At 35.4% G+C, this 24214-nt stretch overlaps 1 protein-coding gene across 3 annotated transcripts in view; it reads left to right on the top strand.

The window, feature by feature from the left end:
* Window positions 1–24214, top strand: part of NF1 (neurofibromin 1) — a 245812-nt gene that overhangs the window by 149341 nt on the left and 72257 nt on the right. For all 3 annotated transcript variants that reach the window (XM_054573167.1, XM_054573165.1, XM_054573164.1), the window contains 3 exons: window positions 746–892; window positions 2850–2996; window positions 6436–6546. In XM_054573167.1, coding sequence (XP_054429142.1) covers window positions 746–892; window positions 2850–2996; window positions 6436–6546 — 405 coding nt within the window. The remainder of the gene's footprint in view (window positions 1–745; window positions 893–2849; window positions 2997–6435; window positions 6547–24214) is intronic.

Here is a 24214-nt window from a genome sequence, read left to right as displayed (position 1 = left end):
ACTTAAGGTCTTAAAGGTTTCTGTCATAAAATAGTTGCTTTCTGTGTCTTTAAGTTAGTTTTTCTGTAAACTAGGGATTGTATTATATTTGCCTGAGTTGATTTTAGAGAAACAAATGAAATAATTTATGAGAAAATGTTTTATAAATGTAAATTAATGTCCTGAATTCTGCCTTTCCTACAGTGTGAATCTAATTGATAAGACTCATAGTCTCAGCTAAATTGTGCAACTCTTTCAGTTTTTTATTATTATTTATGTCAATTTTTCTGTAATTGGAGTTTAAAAGGTACATTGTTCAACTGCAAACAATATTGGAGAAAGAGTGAATGTCAACGGGATTCGTAGTCTAGCCGATTGACTCTTCATAGAAAGTTAAGAGAGGCAAGGCTCTGATCCTGGCTCTGACCTAACAGGAGATAGAACTATGGAGAGATCTTTTGAGTTGTCTCAGCCTCCACTTCCTTATCTGTAAGTGACTGGCTTCTCTCCACAACCTCATCCATCTAAATTTGTTTCTTTGTCTGACTTCAGAGCCCACTGTGAGGTTGCAGCCAGGTATCAGAAATGGAAAACCAAATTTCTCCTTGTCCTTTCTTTTCTTGTTTAATGACAGTCACATGTGTGAATAAGCCCTCCATGTTTGTAATCTCAGTTATTTCACAAAGTTACTTTATATAAATTTAATTCAAACATAGATATGAGTATATCTGGTTTTTAAAATTCTAATGGTTTTATATTTTCAAAGGTTTTTCCTTGATATAGCATCTGATTGTCCTACAAGTGATGCAGTGAATCATAGTCTTTCCTTCATCAGTGATGGCAATGTGCTTGCTTTACATCGTCTGCTCTGGAACAATCAAGAGAAAATTGGCCAGTATCTTTCCAGCAACAGGTAAGATTTTCCAGCCATAGGCGTATTGAAAGTCAGTGTACATGTATATTAATAAAGTTATTGGTTATGAATAAAGCTTTTTACATGTTTTTAGAATAAGAATTATGGTTTGGAAAAAGAAATGTAGAAATGTAGACTCTTTCTAAAAACATGTAGGCAAAAACCTAAGTCGTTGAATGGTCATCAAGCCTTCCTGGGTGCTACAGACTTTTCTTTTTTTAAATGTTAAGTTAGGAAATCACAAATTAGCCCTTTGGTTTTTTTGGTTTGCAAACTATAACACATTACGTGCAACAAGACAGAAATTTAAATTTACTAGAAGATGAAATGAATATTGGCATATATATCTGAAGAGTAGCTAATTCTTAGGAATTTAATAATTAAAACACTACCAATGTTTTAATTCTGTAACAATCCCATTTGTGATACTCTAAGTATATGCTTTATATAGAAAATACTCAATAACTGAAAATTATTTACTTGGGAGTTGTTTCCTTAGTTGTTTTAGTTAGTCTTTTGTAACTTGAATTACTTGCTGTCCTTTCTAGTTATGTGTGTTTATAAAGGGCCCAAGGTCCTGTGTATGAGGAGTTCTCTCACAAAGGTAAAATAAGTCTAGATTGTTTTTTAAATGCCAGTAAAAATAGTTTGCTCATTCATGGAAAAGGTAAAAGACCATGAAATAAGACTACCTAAGAACTAATTAGGAGAGAGAGCATTTTAATCCTTTGTGAATTGTTAATGGATTGAAGTAGACAAGGACATGACTGATACATGCCCCAAAATAGAAAAAAGAAGATGCTTTATCTGTGTGACACTTAAAATAAACTGTGGAACTTTTAAATACAAACATTTGTTTCTCTTAATTCACATACATATTCATTTAGTTTGATGCTAGAGAAAATTTTAAAAATTCATTTTAAAAATATGTATGTTTTAAACATACAAAAAGTATCAAACGTAATATAACAGAGATCCATGTCTACCACCTAGCTTTAACATTTATTTTGCTATATTCAGATCTTTGAATATAGCATTAACATTTTATTTCTTGGGGGGAAAAGATAGTACTTCTTTATAAAATCGACAAAATAAGAAAATTACAGGTATATATAATATAGTTGTGTATGTTTTTAAATTGTATAAAACTGATATATTGAATATAGTCTCCCCACACAATATTCTATTGGAGATATTTATTTAACTTATGTTACTATTTCATTGAGTGACTATATTACAGTTTAATTTTGTATTTCCTAATTAACAGATACTTAGGTTTGTTTTCTGTTTTTCACTGTTTTAAATAGTGATGTAATAAATAATACCATACTTGTCTCCTTGTGTATTGCCTAGATGTGTAACTGCTGCTCTCTGGGGCGTACAGCGTCCCAGCTTGACCAGCTACCGCCACAGTGGTTGTCAAAGAGCGCATGCTCGTTTACACTTTGACCAGCAGCATGTGAGAATACCTCTTGACATGTTCTCACCAAAGTTTGGCATTAGAAAACTTCATATTTTTTGCCAGTATGATCTTTGGGAAATAGCATTGTTATTCTTACATAGTTTTAAATATTTGATAGTTATTTAAAATCCATATTTAGCCTGGTTAAGCAGAAATATGATATCAGGGATAATATGTCTAATTCTTAAATAATAGTTTCTCACAATGGATTATTTTTATACTTAGAAGAAGAACATTAGAAGTTTATTTTTACTTACTTATTGCCCATTTAATGGTAATGGATTAAGAATACTGGGAAAAAAAGAATTGTTAATGTAAATTTTGTAGTTTAGGGAGTGGTCATATTTCTAAGATTTCTCAGTGTATACTTATATCCCCTCATATCTTTCACAGATCAGTAGAAACCTCCAGCTCAGAGTAAAATGAAAAGCAATGAATGGCAATCTAAAGAAATGTGTACTTGTTACTCTTTTCTAAGTAGTTTCCTATATCTAGGGATCACAAAGCTGTTGGAAGACGACCTTTTGATAAGATGGCAACACTTCTTGCGTACCTGGGTCCTCCAGAGCACAAACCTGTGGCAGATACACATTGGTCCAGTCTCAATCTTACCAGTTCAAAGTTTGAGGAATTTATGACTAGGTAAAGTACCACCTTGATTGCTTTCTTTTGGGTTGATGTACAAGGTTTACTAATACACGAGTTGTTTGATATGCTTCAATTTTTGATAGAGAATTATCAGGAAGGATGTGCCTAATAACCACGTTGCCATGTTTGGGGATTTAAATTTTCCTTACCTTTTATATTGTTGAAATATGCTTTGTTTTATAATTGATTTGCTTATATAAAAGTAATACTATCTCATTGAATAGTACTTTGTCATATTGTTTTGAAGTGTTTTCGCATTAATTCTTATAAGGGAGTATCGATAACATTTTCATATTATAGTTAAAGAAAAATACAATAATTTTGTAGTAACTATTTATGGGGCAGGTGAGTACTTGAAATATTGAGGGGACACTTTGAAAAGTATATGATTTTCTAGCCACTATGCTATACACCTGAAACTAACACAGAATAATATTGAATGTAAACTGTAATTGAAGTATTTTTTTTAAAAAAAGAAAAAACATAGGTCAAAGAGTATAACTACTTTGCCCAAGACTGCACATCTAATTCATAGGTTCTTTGGTTGTAAGTGCTGTGCTCTTCATACCACACTGTAACATTTTTCAGAACCTTCCTAAAAGTTAATGGTATTTAAGATTGAGGCTCAGAAAATTAGTATACTTCAATATTGCTATAAAATTTCTGTGGACATTTGTTTTGAATATCATTTAGAGGGACTTTGTTTGTGAGCTAAGAGATGCTTCTTGTTAGATGTTCACTTCCATGACCTTGTAATGAAGGCTGTCCTGAATCCTTTCATAGTACTTTACACTAAGTCCTCAAGTGTGTGCTTCATAGTGAGTGTGGGTTAAGTGTTTTGTTCATATTATGTGCCAGAAGCAGAAAGAAAAAAGCAGAATCTGATATTCAGAAGTTAATTCACATTAAACATTTGCATATAATGTGCCTTGCATTGTGCCTGTTATTAATCATATTACATATACAGTAGTTCCCCCTTATCCACAGTTTAGCTTTCCACAGTTTCAATTACCTATGGTAAAACGCAGTCTGAAAATAGTGTATGAAATATTCCAGAAATGAACAATTCATCAGTTTTAAATTATGCGCTGTTCTGGGTAGCGTGATGGCATCTTGTGTCATCCTGCTCTGTCCTGCCTGAGAAGCGAATCGTCCCTTTGTCCGGTGTATGCACGCTGTATACGCCACCTATCTATCAGTCACTTAGTAGCCGTATCCATTATCAGATTGATTGTTGTAGTATCGCAGTGCTTGTATTCAAGTGACCCTTATTTTACTTCCAATGAACACAAAGCCATTCACATGACTTTTATTATAATATATGTTTATAATTGTTCTGTTTTATTATTAGTTGTTGTTAATCTCTTACTGTGCCTAATTTATAAATTAAACTTTTTTACAGGTATGTGTGTGTAAGAAAAAACATAGCATATGTAGGGTTTGTTATTATTTGTGCTTTCAGACATTCACTGAGGGTTTTGGAATATATACCAGGGGAATAACAGGGAACTACTATAGATCATAGTTCTGTACACATGACTCTAATTCTTTGATATTGTTAAAACGTGTATGAATATGTCAATCTCCTTTCCAGCTTAATGTTTTCTTTTAGCTCATTTTTCTCAGTGTAGCGAACATTTATTACTATTAATTAAAGAAATATTTTCCGTACAAAACTTTCATATTACCTTATTGAAAATTACATAATATAAAACTCTTTTTTTATTCAACATTACTGAGGATATCCTAGCCATTTTTCTAAGGGAACCCCTTTACTGCTTCTTTTCCCTAAGACCCTATCTTCCTTGCAAAACAATCTTCTGTATTTTTGAAGACTAAATGATCTAATATGTGTGAGATACTTAAAACAGTATCTGGTATATATATATAAAATATTTAATAAACTTTAGGTGTTATTTTTACTCTCTTCTAAATTCCCATTAATGCTCTTTAAAGCCCTTTTTATTTTTTTAAAAAATGAAGGGCGCTTTATAATTTTAAAAATAAAATAAATAAAATAAAATAAATAAAAATAAAAATTAAATTATTCAAAGCAAATCTAAAGAAAAATTTTAAAATTCTGTTATTTTGTCTCTTGGAGCTAATTCAATTAACATTTGGCAAGTAGCCTCCCAATCACTTATACATATGTACCTAGTGCCCTTATCAAATGACATCTACGTTGTTTCCATTAACATTAAACAAATGCTGACTTGGTACCAACATTTGTTTAATATTAATAACATGACAGACTGAGATAATATAATTTCGCCTCCCCCTCACCTCCCCAGATACAAGATACGTAGAAATTTTAGGTAAAAGGAAAATATTTTTAAAATTCATAGCTGGAAGATAATTTCTGAGCAAATTAGCTAGCATACAATCAGGACAAATAGATCAAAAAATGGAAAATATGAAAGAGGTTAACAATGCAGATGATAAAATGAGAAGGTCCAATGTGTCTAGTAGATGTTTCAGAAATAGAGTTTAGAGAGAAGAGGTTAACATTAAAATAGTGAAGAGACAAGAGATGAGAATTTTCCAAGGTTGGTAAATGAATGAAGTCTTTTACGTTAAAGACACACACTGAGTGTTGAGCAGAATGTATAAAAATTAAGTCATGCTTTTTTAAAAAAAATAAATACATATGGGAATTAAATTTTTTTATCCTCACCCAAGAACATTTTTTTTTCCCATTGCTTTTAGAGAGAGAGAGAGAGAAATATTGATATGAGAGAGAAGCGTTGATTGGTTGCCTCCCTTACACTCCCAAACCGGGGACTCTTGCCTCCCATACACACCCAGACTGGGGATTATATGTGTAGGGACTGGAGGTTGCACATGCCCACACCTGGATCAGGATAAACCTCCAGCCTAGGCACATGCCCTGACTGGGAATCAAACCCTCAACCTTTTGGTTTATGGGACAATGCTCCAATCAACTGAGCCACACCACCCGGGTGGGAACTTAATATATGATAAAAGTGGTATTCAGAATCAGGGAGATTAGAATGGACTATTAAGAAGCAGTGGTAGTACATCTGAGTAACCATCTGGAAAAAGATACTGATACCATTCATGAGAGTGGTGGAGAAACTGAACTCTTAAAAACCAGTAAGTTACTCAAAAACTTCTGTCTAGAAAAAAAATACCATGGTTAAAAACAATTCTACAGTTAATACCCACTAGTATACTAATGTCCACTAGTTTTGTTAGGATAACCCTAAGAACCACTCTGTATGGTTCAAAGAGTGACACCTTAAACATTTTGTTACCTGTTGCCAAATTGCCCTTCAAGGAGAGGGAGAAGGACATACTATCTACCTCTCTGAATATTTTGTTATTTTGCACATTTTATCATTGGTCCAACTGTAGCTTTTTGTAAGTACTCAATGGACAATATGAAGCCTATGACTACTTTGTTCTTTTGCAGGCACCAAGTCCATGAAAAAGAAGAGTTCAAGGCATTGAAAACATTAAGTATTTTCTACCAAGCTGGGACTTCCAAAGCTGGGAATCCTATATTTTATTATGTTGCGCGGAGGTAAGAAATACTATGTTGTAGTTTCTCTTAACAAAATTTTTAAAATGCTAGCAAAAGTAGAGAGAGAGCGTGTGAGCATGTCAGCAAGTTTGGGTTTTCCCATTTGACTTGACAAGAATTGAAAAAAAATTTACCTGGGGGAATATGGCTGGGTGGTAAATAGTTATCTGGGCCAGAAATAATGCTCAGTATATTAGAAATTGCTTTTCATACTATCTATTTTGTATTGGCTTCTCTTTCCTACATCAGTTTTTTAATACTACCTACAATAGATTAATTAGCAAGATATAAAAAATTACAAAGAATCTTTTGTTTTCAAGTATATTCTGATTAAATAATATCCACAACATGATAATTGGAAACTTTTTTTTTTTAGCAGAAATGAAACTTTAAGCATCTGTGTCTGAGCACTTTTGGTGATATGTTCTATAAGACAGCATCAGGGTGATTTGACAAATAATTCAGAGAAGCTGTGGGAGATTTCTATAAAGATGGGGTAGGAGGTAACAGCCTGGAAAATGGATTGTGTTTATTCATGCTGTCTTCAGTTTAGGCTGGTTTCTAGGAAGCTTTTATGGTAATGCTGTGAGCTCCTCCTTAGCAATAGGTATGATGCTTGCACTGCTTCCCTTCCATTGTTTTTTTCTTAGTGCTTCATTTCACCTCCCTTTTGAGAACTCATCAGTGACATGATTTGATTAGTTTTACTTCTTCCCATTTACTGTGACAAACTCTTGGCTAGCTGAACCTTAGAGACAGTGTGATACGATAGAGAGACCACTGGCTTTGGAATCTCAAGGACTGTTTAGTCTTACTTTTGCTGTTCACTAGCTGTAGGAATCAGTTTTTCTGAGTTCCTGATTTTAACATAAATTGAGGAATTACGCCAGTAGACTTAATAGCCTACTATTAAGTAGAGTGGCAAAAACTTGGCATGTGTAGAAAACAAATGGGGGTTGAGAAATAATGGGAAAGGCGTGAAGAAAGGAAGATGGAAGATGGGAAACCCATTCAATTAGACACTTCAGATAGCATTGAGACTAAGAAGTCCCAACAACTGGGGTGTTATGGTATCATACCCTTAGCTTTCCTTTTTAACAACTCTGAGTAACAGTTCTTCACCTTCCCATGAAAGTCTTCTCTCCAAATTTTTCTCAGTCGCTATTTCTAAGTTGCCTAAGGTAATTTTTGAGATGAACCATATTTATATTCCAACCTTAATCTTTAATATAGCCAGTGTATTTTGACTTTCCCTAATTTAACTAAGTAATGACAAGTGAAACATTAGTGAGAGAGGTAAGTAGATGTGTGTCCTTCTTCCCCTTTAGAGTCTTATTCGTTTATAAGTAAAGCTTTCTTGGAAACCTCAAAGCAGGTTGTTTTCTTCAGAATTGGAAACTATTAAGATTATGTTCCTTCTCGGTGATGATCTGGGAAGGCCAAATGAAAGTAGGATGGGCCTGATGCATACACCCTCTGGGATTAATCAGTGGGATGTCCAGGAAACCTATCTCTGAGAGTGCTGAAGATTCCCAGCTCTACTGCTTATTAGCTGTGTAAGCCTAGACAAGTTAATTTTTCTGTATGTGTTTCTTCATACATTAAAAAAGGGGTGGGGGTGGGGTGTGCTTACAAAAAACTATGCTATCTACCTGTCCCATGAAGTGTTTTGTGACCTATAAAATTCTGTACAGAATGTTTGAAGTTTTCCTTATCTTTTATTTTTTGGTTTTTGATACGACCACTGCCAATTTTAGATTTTCAGTCCTTTCAGTTTCTTACTTAGACTTACTAGAACCCTTCCTGGCATGCATTTTCACCTGGTGTAAAGCCTTAACTCCCGGAGGGAAGAGCGCACCGTGGCTCAGCAGAGAAAGGCCCTGTTACTCTACTGTGCAAGTCCAGAAGATAGTGAGGGCCTTAGGTCTGCACAGATAACTTTGTCAAAGAAAACTTAGATTTGACTTCTCTTTTGATATTCCTGTGTTTCTGTGACTTAGACTACAATGTATCAGTTAATGTCTTTCGAGCTGTGGATTTCAATCTCCCTACAGATTGTCCACAGGCATTTCAGATTACAATGCCCAAAACTTAATTCAGTGTGTATTCAAATCAACTTCTTCACACCATATTTTCTTTGTCAGTAGCATCACCATCTCTTCCCACTCTAGAAACCCTAATCATTTAAAATTCTTTCCTCTTTCATCTTCCTCATTATCTATTACCAAGTTTTGGTTTTGGGAATGAGATCATAACAAATCAGTTATTTTAGTTAGGCCTTTCTTATTGCAAAGAAGCCGTTCCCTCAAGAAGACAGGCCTCAGGAAAGACATGAATTAAAGCATATCCTGCCCGGGTGTAGACAGAACTGGCTGTCCGTTAGGTTCTTTGACTCTCTCTTGGCTTCATGTTCAACTCTCCATCAAGATTTTCCTTCTTATGGATCCTTTCAGTCTTAACCCCAGCTAATAACTCCTTTATTACCTGAGTACTGCACACTTCAAATTCCAGAAAGAGATTGTGGTTCAGGTGAAAAAATACCTCTGGCAAAACAGTTAGTGCTATAGGTGCTGGTCAGCCAGGAGATTTCTGGTTGCCTCTAAGTCAAGAACATGCCCTCGACAAGCAGTCTTGTGATTCAGAATGACTACCTAGTGCTATTCCTTCATCAGGAGTTGTACTTAGGTATGGGTTTTCAATTTTTGTTTTTTTAAAGTCGGCTCTTAATGGTTTAATACAGATTTTCTGTACCTCACAAGCGTATTTTGAAACCGTGTTTCCCCCACTGCCATCATTGAGACTTTCTTAGTAGCTCTTACCTGTACTAATGTAGCGTTATCCTCCTGCTCCCTAATCTCCAGATAACTACTCCCAGTCCATCTTAATATTGCTCCTGGAGGAGGTTTCCAGTACAAAGCCAACCTTGTCTCTCTCAATGTGTTAAATCGCGCCGTTGACTCCCCATATAAAGCCCACGTTCTTTAATCAGGCATGCAAGGGGCTCCTTAATTTTGACCTTATTTAGTTTCTAATCTTTCTTGCTCTTTGCTCCCATATACTTATGCTCCTGCCCCTTAGTAGTTTAAGTGCCATTAATACAAAGACAATTGTTGCTGCATTGTTTATAGTGGCAAAAGAAAAAGAAAACAATATAACTGTTACTCAAATTTTTGAATAAATGATGATGGTTCAATATTATGGAATAATGTGCAATGTGTTAAAGTTTATTTTGCTTGTTACAAGTGACAAAAACAAAACTCAAAGTTGTATAAGCCAAAGGGAATGTCAGTTGACATATGGACCTAAGAAGATCAAGAGATGGACTGGCTTCTTGCATTACTGCATGCAGAGCTTAGAACAGTGTCCTCTGGAGAATATCTGTTTTCTGTCTCTTGACTCTGCTTTCTTTGTATTAATTTTATTCTTCAGCAGCTCTTCCTAAGCCATAGCCAGCAGTGGTTTGTGTTCTCCCAGCTTAACGACCCCAGTGGTGAAACACCTGTTTTCCAGTAGTTTCAGCAAAAGTTCTGGTTTTTATGGCAAGGGGGATGGAATTTCATGGTTGAGGTACGTGCCTGTTACTTGAGCTTAATGGTAAAGTCAGCCCTAGTCAACTGAAAAGAGGATTACAAGGGCAGGGTTTCCCAAGGGAAGTCCCCTAATGCCATGCCGCTTTTAAAAGACTCAGAAGGTGAGGGTGGGGAGAAGCCCTGGTTGGTGTAGCTCAGTGGATTGAGTGCCCACCTACGGACCAAAGGGTCCCGGATTCAATTCCTAGTCAGGGCACATGCCTGAGTTTGCGTTGCAGGCCAGGTCCCCAGTAGGGGGCGCGCAAGAGGCAACCACACATTGATGTGCCCCCCCCCTTCTCCCTCCCTTCTCCCTGCTCTAAAAATAAATAAATAAAATCTTAAAAGATGCAGAAGGATGATTCTGACACTTATCATACAAAGTGCAGAGTAATATGGGTGTGTAGGTGTGTGTATAGTATGTACAGACTGAGAATTGTGTGAAAATATACACACTTAAACTGCTCACATTACTTATCTCAGGGGAGTCTGATTGGAGGAGGTAGAGGAACAATTGTAATATTTCTGCTATATATCTCTGTACTGTTTGACTTGTTACCAAGAGCACATACTGCTTTTGTAAGAATAATTAAAAATATAAAATCTAAAAGTTAAAATGAAGAGTTTTTTCTTGAATATTGTACTACCTGGCAATTACTTTTTGTGTGGTAGTAGTAGTAATAATAGCTAACATTTAATAAGTGCTTTGTGTGCAGCAGACTGTGCATATTATATCATTTTTCATTAAACCCTCCCAATAACTTTCTGAGGTATAATTAGTAACAGTGATTGACATGTATATAAACTGAAACTTAGAAAAGTTGTTAGTTCTTCCCAGACCTAGTTACCAGAATGACCTGGAGAATTCAAACATGCAAACAAACAAACAAACAAACAAATACCTGGCTCTACCTTGGGCTGCCAAATCAAAATCTCAGCGGTAGAGCCTAATCTGTATATTTAATAGGCACCCCCAAGTGATTCATTTGTAGTCAGTTTATTGCTGAAGTTTGTTAGGGAATCTCACTGGTTCATGTATTTAACTTATGGTAACGCAAACTAGTAAAGAATCAGAGTTGAGTTTCAAACCTTAACAACTACACTATTAATAGCATAGTTATTATCACTGTTAAAATTCTACACTAGATTTTTGGTTAGATTAATCTTCGTATCACTAGAACAATGTGAAAATCTCAACCATAGTGATGAGGTATATTTCTCTAAGGAAGCACTCTGAATTCCAGGCCTCTGATTTACAAATGACCTTTTGAAATAGCAAATAAAGTTTTGCTCAAAGCAAGGGACTCTTTTCATTGGAATAGCTGTATTACGCATTACAAAGGTTAGCAGAATAAGCAATTTTTTTACTGTAACAACATATCGCTATTATACATTCATGAAATGCGACACGGATGTATTGTTTCATAAAGTACTATGGTTTCTACTTACTAGATTAGCATTTTTTTTGTTTATTTAATAAAAACTAATATAAGAACAACACACATCACTTTCATCGCCCACCTGCTCTCTCGCCCTCACTGTCACGCAGACTCGTACTTTGGTTAGACCCCAACATAATTTCTTCTCTCACACCTTTAATGTAAAAATCTGATTTTCAGTTCAGTTTTGCAAACATTGCTATTTTGTGCTTTTTTAGCATTTATAAGAAGGAAATCATATTTAAGTAATAATTAGGTTTACACAAAATATGCAAGCAACCAAATTAAGCTAGGATACTGACGATTCCCTAGAAGTAGTTGAAATAAATTCGGTTTTCCTAGTGTGCTTGTCATTTAGCAGATGATAAGGAACTGAGATAGGAATGCAGGCAGTTCAAGTCTACTTCAGCTTCAGCGCACACAAAACAGCAAAAATCATTGCATAGAAAAGAAAGCGAATGTTGTCCTTTGGATTCAGTGTGGTGCCATCATTTTTCATAGTTGTCGTACTCGTGGTGGTGGCTATCTTTGAGGCTACTGCTGTTTTCAGAGTTGTTTTAGGATTTGTGTGTAAGGTCGTCTGAGGATTTGGGCTCGTTTTGTGAGTCAAGGTCATTTGGTGATCTGTCATTGTCTTGGAGTTTGGAGATGTGTTAGAAATCGGACTTTGAGTATTCGAGACTGTCACAGAACTTGAGGTAGCCGGGTCCCCCGAAGTGTAACCAACAAACAGGAGGCAAAGGCTGATGAGTGATAGCTTGAACATCATTTTCCTGTTTAAAAATATTTATAGAAATTTAATCTAAGACCTGGGTCACAAATGAATTTAAGGACTTTGCTAAAAGCTGAGAAAAGTAAAGGAACCATTTCAGCACTGGGGAAATGCCAACCTTTTGGTTTATAGTTTTTAAGATAGGAGGAAATTTAGAAGTGATCAAAATCAACCCGTTCATTTAAAAATGGGCTCAGAGAAAAGAGCATAACTTGCCTGAGAATGCATATCTAACAATGACCAGAACTAGAACTTGAATCTGAGTCTTAGTTCAGTATTTTTTAGATGAGGATTGTGAAGATATAGTATAGACTTATACCAAAAGTTTAATAGTAAACCATTTTTAAAGTGAGGCTAATTTCCTTTTATCTTACATTTCAGTATAATTGCTTATTACATTTGAGATAATGCAGCTAGCCTATGTTGAACATAGTTAACTATTCTTTTTTTTTAACTTAAAGCTCAAATTTTAATTTTAGAAATTTAATATACTAAAAGTTACATTTGGTTTTAATATGTAATTGAGAAAATTTCAATTTAATATTACCTTTTAAGGTTTTTTCTCTGAAGATTGAAAATTCAGGCTTTCTCCAATGTCCTGTGTGGAATCTAGTTTCTTACTCACCATGGGCTATTTAAATATAATTAGAGAGTAAGTCACATGTTCCAAACTTGACCTGCCATTTGCTCTTTGGAAATACCCTATTGAGTGTTTTCCAAACAACTAATGTAAATAGATGGACTTTGGCCGAGATCAAGGGATTCAAGTAAAGTCTTTCTAAAATCTAATTGCTTATTTAAAGGATCCAGTGAATGCCACTTTGTTATTTCTCTTATCCATGCATACATTATGAATTTCTTCACTGGATTGACTCTATTAGAAAGTATATAGTGTTTTGCCTGCTGTGATTATCATGAGTTAAAATCAAGTAATTATATTGGAGATAGATGTCTATGTTTTTGTGGGATTTTTTTCCCCCTAAAACATCTGGTAGAAGTTCATCGGATGGTTTCTGGTCGTGGTCATTTTGAAGTAGGAATATGGCATGTTGGGAATTTAATTTCTAGTAAATAAAGTAACCTATTAGAAAAGAATAAACTTTATTAATGTAAAGCTAATTTAATAAAAGGATTGTATATGAAAGTGATATTTTTATACTGGGTTTACAAAGGTTGTTTTAATACATTAAACCACCATGAAAGAATTTGAGTAAATTCTTTAAAGAAATTTTGTCTTTTGATCACTTCTTTTCTTTGATAATTAGCTTACAGGGAAGTTGGGTTGTGTTAGGCTAATGATTTCATCACTTGGGCCACTGCTCTTTAAAAATTGCAGACTGTGAACAATGACCTTGACATACAAGGAAATTGCTACATAAATGGCAAAAGTACAAGTCCATACATGTTCCCCACTTGTTTTACTTCACCGTGAAGTTTTGTTTTTTTTCCCCTCCTGTATGAATAGAACCCCTCCTGACTGAATAGAAACAGTGCTAGCTAAATCCTGTTTATACAATGCTTATATAGAACCTCACTTACCTGGCAGTTAGCTTGATCATACCTAGGAAGTAAACATTAAAAGCCTCTTAGCAACCAGAGTAGCACTATAAATCAGAGTACTAAGATAATGCACAGACAACTCTATTGATACTCATAAACCTCCATCTCAACTTACTTAAAATTCAACATTTTCCCTTTCTTATTCTGCTACCTATATTCTTCTCATAATCTCTTTCTCAGGTAGTTGCATCATGACCTGGCCAAATTGCTCTCCAACCCTGGATTTCTCATTATCTTCTTTTTCTGATTGATTTTAAGCTGCACAAGCCTTTGATAATAATTAAGTAAAATTTAAAGTTCTGAACTCTCTAGCACTCAAAGGCTCCAAAACAAAAATCATTTGCCGTTATTCAGGCCTTGAAATACCTTCCACCCCTTTATCTTTGTGCAGCTTTCCCCACCTGCCCAAAGTGGTGCTTCCTCATTCAAAATTCTGTTCTTCCTTCAGGGTCTAACTCTGATTGCAGCAGCTTTGATACAAGCCTTCCCTATTTCTATTCTTCACATCAGTCATTTTTAGTCTTTATACTTTTAGAGCACTTATTGGAGTCTGTTTTTTACTGTAGATGTACCCTAAATCTTACTTCCACCATATTCTGTCTTGTGGTCAGGTACTATCTCTTGTTCTTTATATTCCCTCTACCTGTTAGCACAGTGAGTGCTTGTATAGAATCAGACACAATAAACATTGGCATTTATAGCTTCTCTTTGCTTCTTTATGTCTAAGGGCTAGTATCATTAATGATAACTGAAATAATAAAAACATTTGGTTATTTGCGGTTTTTCCTGAATCATAAGCATACATTTGCAAGTCACAGACCAGAGTTTAAGTCCCATCTCTACTTCCTGGCTACTGTTTTGAGAGGATTTCTTCATTTGTATAATGTGGAGTATAATGTACGTTCATAATCTCTTACTTGCAATTCTGAAATCCAATATTTTCTGGAAACAGTTTTGTAAGAAAAAGAAAATTATTTCTGGCACCATCCTGACCGGTGTGGCTCAGGTGGTTAGGCATTGTCCCGCAAATTGAAATGTCACGAGTTTAATTCTGGGTCAGGGTACATGTCTAGGTTGCAGGTTCAGTCCCTGGTTGGGGCACATGCCAGAGGCAATCAATCCTTGTTTCTCTCTCAACATCAATGTTTCTCTCTCTTTCTCCCTCTTCCTTCCCCCTTCTTTAACTAACTAACTAAATAAATAAAATAAAGGATTTAAAAAAAAAGTTTGGCACCAGTACTTGTTTGGTGGAAACACCTAAGCTGCATTGGTATGAGGCTTTTTATTAATCTTTATTAATAATAGCATCTATATTTGTCACAGTTGGTGTGGATATTAATTAATGTTTCATTGTAAAAATATTAGGTTGATTTTGGAGTGCTGTCTCAAACTCCACTGGAGTGTTACATAATACAGAATAAGGCTAGTATTTCATTTGTATTTCTCCTGTTCCATCTGTGCACATCACCATACCTCTCCTAACATCCTGACAGATAGATGGTGCCGTATGAATTCTAGTCAGTAAAATGTAGGTTCCAATGAGGTATGTTACTTTTAGACCTGCTAACTTCTCGCCAGTTTAACATTCCTGCTCTCTTTTGTCAATATCTCCTAGAAACTGAGGGCTCAGTGAGGGGTCTCCAGGCCCAGAGATGGTAGAACTACTGGACAACATGGTGTAAATGAGAAATTAACCTCTGTTCTATTAGTCAGTGTTGTTTTGAGGTTGCTTGTGACAGAAGTTAGTCTATGTTGACTGAGTCAACTGAGTGCTAGATAAATTGTCTTTGCCCCTCCAGATCCACTCTCTCTTCTCCCTATGGTCAGTGCCCTGAGAGGCTGCCCTGTTGTGTGTCATTGGGCTTTCTTTACCAGCTTCCAGTTGGTCCATGGTGAATATAAGCAGGAAGTTGGAGGGAAGAAAGTGAGTAAGGTCAAGTATGAGTTCTCTTGGCTCCCATTCTGCAGGGTCGGTGGGCTGGCTACATCCTTCCATGAAGATAGTTTTTGTGCAGCAACCGTCTTTGCCTGGTTTCTGGTAGCTCTTCCCTGTTCCCAGTTCTTCAGGTCTCATGTCTCACTATCCCTTGCAGTTTCCCTAAACCCTTCCCTCTCCTTTACACATAATCTGTAATATCCCAATTTGAGTGTACTACCTATTTCCAGCTAGAACCTTAACCCACTACACACAGTATGTGCACAGTATTGCCTTCCTAAAATCTAAATTCTGAATTTAGAAATACATCTTGCCCCAAAGGTTTTACATAACGGATTGTGAATCTGTACCAGGTTTGTAGGTTTATTGTGAGTACTGGATATGACTGTATCTGTATGGCATTCAGTAGAGTACCCAACTGTGAAGGCATTTGGTAAATAGTAGTCATGATTGCTATAAGAATAGCAAGTACGGGCTGAGGGTCACATTGACCTGAGAGCACCTGCAGGGGCATGTTTAGGAGTCAGCAACATGGAACAAGATATCAAGACCAGAGAACTACTAGACCGCCCTTTTTGACAGCTGCTTCCCCAACCAGAGCCAGACCGGCAACTGTTGGCAGAGCTACCTGGACTTCCACCTCTGTGAGAAGCAGTGACTGCTAAGGGGGGTGATGTCTCCATCTGTGAACAGTACCTGCGTGTGTACAAGTCCCTTTGCCCCATATCCTGGGTGTCAACTTGGGACGGCTGCTAAGGGAGATCTGAACTGGCTGCATCCCACCTGTCCTCTCTCCTCTGTCTTCCATCCTTCTTCCAGGGAGGTGAATGGAGACCTGGGTACATCTCACCCCATGATCCCGAACTCTTATTTTTAACTAATAAATACTTGTTGGAAAAATAAAAGATTGTGTGTGTGTAAAAGAGCTGGATGATTGGGCAAGAAGCTGGGTAGGAAATAGTACCTGACCCAGTAAGAGGGGGTTGCTTTGATTTGTTTTTTAATTTTTATTTATCAAAATTTGACCACTTCCTCTGTACCAGACAATGGAGTGAATGATTCTACAAAATAGTTTTAAGTCCCCGTAAAGTTCATCTCTGTGCTCCTTTAATTATCTGTACGATTTTAAAACTTTTCTTAGATAATTGTAGAGGCACATGAAAATAGTATAATAAAAACTTATATGTACCTCACTTAGCTTCAACAGTTATTTTAAAAAAGAATAGCAACTATGCCATTGATTTTCTATGTGGGAAATACAAATTTCTTATATTTAGAGCTGGAGCCCTGGAACTAGTGATCAGTTATATAAGAGCAGTATCTCTCTTTACATATTTATATTACCTTGAATTGACCCACAGTTTTCCTTAGGTGTTTCCAAAACTTTCTTTATGCCTTCACACACTGATTCTTTCAAAACTCTTAAAAAGTGGAGAAAAGTGATCTTATTTATAAACTATTTGAATGCTCATAAATTTCACATAGCAATTTCTTGAGAATATCAGATTGCAGTTTTACTATATCGCTCTAGAAACAGTGAGATCCAGTTTTCTCTTCTGTAACTTTTCTTTTTGGTCTTTGGAGTTTTTGTTTCATGAAAAAAAATACTTGAATCTTTTCTTGAGGGCAGTTACACACACACTGTCGGCAGAGCAAGCACTTTTGCTTGTTAGAAAACCCTCTGTAGGCTCTATGTCAGGTTTGTGCTTATTGCACCTATGCCTTGTGTCCCTTAAGCTTCCAAGTTTTGAAATTTGTGTATGTTTGATTTGTTCTGAAAGCAATCGGATTTTTAGAATTAAAATTCTTAACCATGCTGCTGGCGGAGGGGGGGGGGGTGTTCCTCTGTATTTAAAAGTAGAACATTTAAAGCAGTTCAATAGTGTCTTCAGCAGATGGCTTTTTAGGGTGGACAATTACTTTTCCGTAAACTTCAGTCGACCCTTGAACTACATGAGGGTTAGGAGCACCACTACCCCACACAAGCAAAAATCCATGTGTGCCGTTTGATTCCCCAAAACTTAACTGTCCCTTTGTTTCCATGAGGGTTTGGTTCTAGTGCCCCCTGTGGATACCAAAATCCAAGGATACTCAAGTTTCTTATGTAAAATGACTTAAAACAATGTATTCAGTGGACTCTATATCCATGGATTCCCAACCACGGATCAGAAATATGTACTGTTCTTCACCTGTGGTTGGTTAAATTCAAAGATGCAAAACCCAGGGATGTGGAGGGCCAACAGTATATTTATTGAAAAAATTCCACATGCAAGTGGACTTGCACATTTCAATCACATGTTGTTCAGGTGTCAGCTGTATTTGGAAGCTTTCTAAGAAAGTAAATATGCAAATATGTAAAAGCAGGCTATTGTTATATTAGACTTAAATGTGAGTACTTTTTAGAATTGTACATAAATATTTTTCTACAGTAAAATAGCCTCTTCATTTTAGAAGTCTAATGTAGAAAAAGGGATACATATTCCCTTAGTTGCAAAATATATGTTCTGAGGGCAAATGTTCAACTTTGAGCAAGTTTGTCTTCCTAATGGTATAATAATGTAAGTCTGTTATCTAATTTAATTTTGGCTTGTCATTCTTATTTTTCATTATCAGTGAAAAAAAGTTATTTAATTTTTAGAAGAGATTTCCTTCTTGCTGTTCCCTTCTCTTGGATAATGGTATCTCATCTACTTTGAGTTTTAAATAGTAGCCTTAGCATCAGTCTTCACTTCTGCCTGCTTTTAAACTCACATATCTGATTGGTGATTATGTCTTGTTGATTCTGCTATAAATATTTTTTTATGCTTTATCCTCATATTACAGACTCACCTTGCAGCCTCATCAGTTGTCTAAGCTGGAATTAGGAAACTTTTTCTGCAAAGGGCCAGGTAGTAAATATTTTAGGCTTAATAAGCTACATAAAGTTTTCTCCTTATTTTTCTTTTTAACCACTCTTTAAAAATATGAGAACCATTCTTAACTTGCAGGCCATACAAAAACAGACCACCGGTAGCACATGGGCAGGACATTTCCAGTGGATCATAGTTTGCAGACCTGTGGTTTAGGCTATTGCAACAACTTTCTAACTGAACTTGTCACCAGTATTTTGCCCCATCCTCTTTGTCTTCCACGTTATTGCCAGAATGACCTCTCTAAAATGAGTGTCACTTCCAAATAAAACCTTTCGTACATTCCTGTTAGCTAAGTTTTCATACTTAAGGCGTTCATATACTGCCATTTGGATTTTTGCCATTTCTACATAACATCTGTACTATATTATTCCCTCAATATTCATATTGACTTTTTTCTTAAAAGAAAATTTATATTATAAATAGAAAATCAGTATTGATTGTCATTACTAGAAAACTAGTAGACAAAAAATAATGGTAAAAAAGAAATACAGAAATAGTAACTGCCTGTTTCCTATCCTGTAGTTTCCATACTTCAAAATACCGCTGGCTTATAAGATAAAGCCTTTGTTCCTTAACATCTTATAAAGTCTCTTTATAATCCTTTATGCTGTTCACATTAGTTGCAAGATTGCTGAACCTTAGCAGAAGATTGAAAGTCATTTTGGTAAGAGGCTAGATTTTGGAAATACAATGATCCTACCATCACTGATGTTGTTCCAAGTAAGCCTTGTATGATTTCTGGGGAGTTCTCAGAAGGGTGTGTTCATGATACATTGCTGAGGGTAGCATTAGGACAGGTGTTGAGAACACTTTGGGAACTGGCAAGGCCACAAAATCTGCCCAGAAAGCTCAGAATGCCAAATGAACATTGTGCACATTCCCTCCACTAAAACCATTTGTCTCAAAAGTTTAATAGCCCCGACTAGTGCAGCTCAGTGGACTGAGCACTGGCATGTGAACCAAAAGGTCACAGGTTTGATTTCCAGTCAGGACACATGCCTGGGTTGCAGACCAGCTCCCTAGTTTGGGGTGTGTGAGAGGCAGCCAATTGCTGTACCTCACACATTCATGTTTCTCTCCCTTTCTTTCTCCCTCCCTTCCCTTCTCTTTAAACATAAATAAGTAAAATCTTTAAAAAATAAAATAATTTTAAACAGTTTAATATAAGCAGACTAGTCACCAGAGTGTGTAGAACATTTTACAAGGATGCTCCAGACTTATATTATATACCTCACTTTTGTTTCCTCATCACTGACCATCTTCCCGTTGCCCTCCTGCCATCCCTTGGCATCCTGGCATGGCTGATGCTTTTGCACAGGCTTAACAGCTTTGGATGACCTTCCTTTAACATAGGGCAAACCTCTACTTTTGATTCAAGACCCATCTTAGTAACCTCACTCTGACTCCTCAAGGCAAGCTAAAAAAAAATTAAAAATAAAAAAATAACAGCTTAGATATAATTCACGTACTATAAAATTTACCCTTTCAAAGTGTACAATTAAGTGGTTTTTAGTATATTCACAGAGTTGTGCAATTATCACCACTATAATTTCAAACTTTTCATCATCCCAAAAAGAAACTCAATACCCATTAGCAGTGATTCCCCATTATTCCTTCCCCTAGTCCCTGGCAACTATTAATCTACTTTTGTCTCTAATGGATTTGCCTCTCCTGGACATTTCATGTAAATGGAGTAGTCCGATATGTGCTCTTTTATGACTGACTTCTTGTACTTTACATAATGTTTTCAAGGTTTATGGATGTTGTATCATCAGTATTTTATTTCTTTTTATAACTAAATAATATTCCACAGTATAGGTAAATCACATTTTCTTATCTATTTATCTGTTAATAGATGTTGTTTCCATTTTTGGCTGTCATGAATAATTCTGCTATGAACATTCATGTACAAGTTTTTGTGTGGATATATGTTCTTTATGTGCTTAGGTATATATATATATATATATATATCTCTATATATATCTTGGGGGCAGAATTGCTGGGTCATAGGTTGATGTTTAATGTTTTTAGGAACTGCCAAACTGTTTTTGAAAGCTGCTTTATCATTTGACCTCTCCACTAGCAGTATAAGAGAATTCTAATTTGTCTACATCCCCACTCAACACTTGTTCTTGTCTGTCTCTTTCGGCAAATTTTGATAAATGCCCATGTTAGGATATAATTTTTCTTTTTTTTAATTGAGATATAATTGACATATAACATTATGTTTCAGGTATACAACAGATTCAATATGTGTCTATTTTGCAAAGTGATTATCATAAGAGTATAGTTAACATCCATCACCTCAAAAAAATTTTTTTCTTGTAATGAAAACTTTAAAGATTTGCTCCCTTAGCAACTCTTGAATATATAATAAAGCATAATTAATTGTAGTCACCATACTATACATTATATCCCCAGTACTTACTTATTTGATAACTGGAAGCTTGTACCTTTTGGTCACCTTCATTCCTTATTCCCAACCTTGCCCTCCCTGCTCATCCCTCTGGGCAGCAACCAATCTGTTCTCTGTATCTATGAGTTCTGTTTTTTGTTTTTGTTTTTAGAATCCACATATAAGTGAAATCACACAGTATTTGTCTTTCTCTGATTGACTTATTTTACTTAGCATAATGCCTTCAGGTCCATATTGTTGCAAATATCAGGATATTTTTCTTTTCATGGCTGAATAATATTCTGTTATAGTCATATACCACATTTTCTTTATTCATTCGCCTATCGAAGGACACTTAGGTTGTTTCTATGTCTTGGCTATTTAAAATTACTCTGCAATGAACATAGGGGTGTGCAGAATTTAATTTTTTTGTTCACCTATTGGACTTTAGCTCTTAGGTCTTAGATGCCTTCTTGTGGATACACAGAATCTGCAGAGTATGTGGCATTTCATAGAACACTTAATAAGTGAACCTAGCTTTTAATTATTGTATATACGTAATCATTTAATGATAATGTTAAAACTAATCACCAATTTTAATTATAGACACACACAACTATAGTTTGAAGGAAGAAGATTTGATTTAAGAGTGATTAGAATTGAAGTTCTGAATTGAGTCAAAAGATTTCTTGAATGGTTTTATTTTCTGTGACACTTGATTTATAGAAGTGTAATGGCCTTGGTGTTAAAGAAACAGGGGTTCACTTTATTCATCAAAGATGATTTAATGATTGATATATACTGAATAATCTGGTGGTTTTGACTTGACTTGTACTACCAGAAAAGATGGTAAATAGCTGCAGTCTATCTATTGCTATGCAAAAAGTTTTGTTTTTTTTTAATCAACTGTGGTTCACCTCTTTTAGTAGATATGTATGTAATCCTTGATAAGAAATAACCTAGAGATATGCATACAAAGTTTGAATACATAAAACAACATGGAAAAAATTTAAAGCAAGCATCTGAGATTAAATGCAGCCAAGTGAATATTGTTGCCTTCTGAAGAGTCGCTATCAGAGGTGATATACTTACTGCAAACCCCACTACCTTGGAGCACATGTTAGTGAAATACATTTTTGGAAGGTACTGTCAAATGAAGCATTTTCTTTTTATGCGATAGGAAAATTTTTATACTTGAAAATTTTTGACAGCAAATGTCAAGTTTAGTAGTACTATTTTTTGTTGTTGTTTAAAGTGAGTGTTTTTCTTGTGTGCCTTCTGAACTGGCCCCTAATATTATTTGAAAGGAGGGGCCCCAAAGATGTTTTCAGTAATGACATGTTCATTGGGATAAGAGTTATAATGACTAAAGCATGACTGCTTTGGAAAAAAAATACAGAAATTTAGATGTATCACATGTGACATTTATGTTTAAGATTAAAATCATTTATAGTCAGTCAACTCATAATATATGAAGATGTTGTTTTACTAGTTTCAGATGACTTCTTGATATCCTTTAGTTAATTTTAATATGTTTTAAAGACACTTGAGCTTTTACAATAAGTCTCTAAGTTCATATTTAATATCCTACTACCTACAGCTTTTTAAAAATTTTAATGTCAGGGCAAGAGATTCATAATACGTCATCCAAATATACTTCGTTAAAGCAAGAAAGATTTTTTTGTAATCATTGTAGAAAAGCTATACCATGAGGAAATATTGGAGCCTGTAAATAGATGAAATTATTTTTAAATGTTTATGTGCTTTCTTTAATTATTTGTCATCGGCGTGAGGAAAAATAGCAGCATTGCTGATGTCTGAGTAGTAGAACTGGTAAGCGGTTGTGGCTGTGTGCCAGTCACTCTTAAACTGTACAGTGTCTCAGATGCAGCAGTGGTCGCTGAGGCTTCAGTTGGCAAACAGAAGCCTTCCGGGTGGTTATTGTGGTGTATGGCATCCCTGTTTCCCCTTACTGATGCTCTTTTTTTTTTCCTTTCTCAATGAAAAGCCATTGCGTCTTCACTTATTTTCTGTTGAAGCAAGCATTTGACAGGTATTTGAACTCCTGCAGCCTTCCAGCGTGTTCGTTTGTTTGAACTGTGACTACGGGCAATAAAATAACACAAAGTGAAAAACTGCATTTCCTGGTATTGAGTATTCCATCAGGTTTCCTTGATATTTGTCTTTGAGATACCCTTGTGAAATACTCAGATACCTACTTTTTTAGTGATAAATTATACTACCCATGGAATAAATAAATAACAAATCTTGTAAACTAACTATTTGAAATATAACTAGAGGACAGATACATGAGAATTATGTACCTGTTTGGGTTCAGTCATTTCTATTTCTGATCTTGTCAATCACCCAAGAATCTCTTAAACAAGGGACAGCAGTAACCTTTAAAATTTTTGTGTAGCACCCAAAAGTGCTTTAATAGATATAATTTAATCTATCCTTTAAAATACCCATATAGAACACATGTTCTTAAATATGTAGATTTTTACCAGAGGACACATTTAATTACTTGCCCAAGGCACTAACTTGAATGACAAAAGCTTATCTCATGCTCTTTCTATTAAACTACATTTCTATTTAAATGTGCTTTAAATATGCTTAAAATTATAGAGTTTTGCTGTTTTTTTATACTGTGTTTGCTTATGTTTAATTTCTGTGCTTTGAGCTTATTAATAATTTCTAACAAATGCAGATTATCAGACCAAAATTAATAGAAGAAATAAATAGGTGTATTGAGCATATGTCTCAACTGGTCCCTAAACATGTTTAACAGAGCTGGGGCATTTCTTAAAGTTGAGCTACTGAAAAACCTCACTTTGTGCCACAGTTTTTCAAAGTGTAAAGCAAACTACTCTGTTTAACACATTATTAACACATTGAGGTGACATTTGTTTCTGTTTCCCTGTCTCATTTCCCTTGAGCAGTCTACTTTTACTAAATTGTTCGCAGGTATTAGAATTAGCCTATCTCTGACAATTGTTCCAAAGGTAACTCCCCACTGCCCAGAACTAAATTCTTATATGACAAGTACCAGCCTTTTCTAAGATCTCCTTTTTTCTCTGGACTG

Source organism: Pteronotus mesoamericanus, unplaced genomic scaffold (genome assembly GCF_021234165.1).
Source record: "Pteronotus mesoamericanus isolate MK-2021 breed Mesoamerican mustached bat unplaced genomic scaffold, CSHL_Meso_final contig_246, whole genome shotgun sequence".
NCBI classification, from domain to species: domain Eukaryota; kingdom Metazoa; phylum Chordata; class Mammalia; order Chiroptera; family Mormoopidae; genus Pteronotus; species Pteronotus mesoamericanus.
Note: the sequence above shows the minus strand (reverse complement) of the source record. Positions and strands in the feature narration are given on the sequence as shown.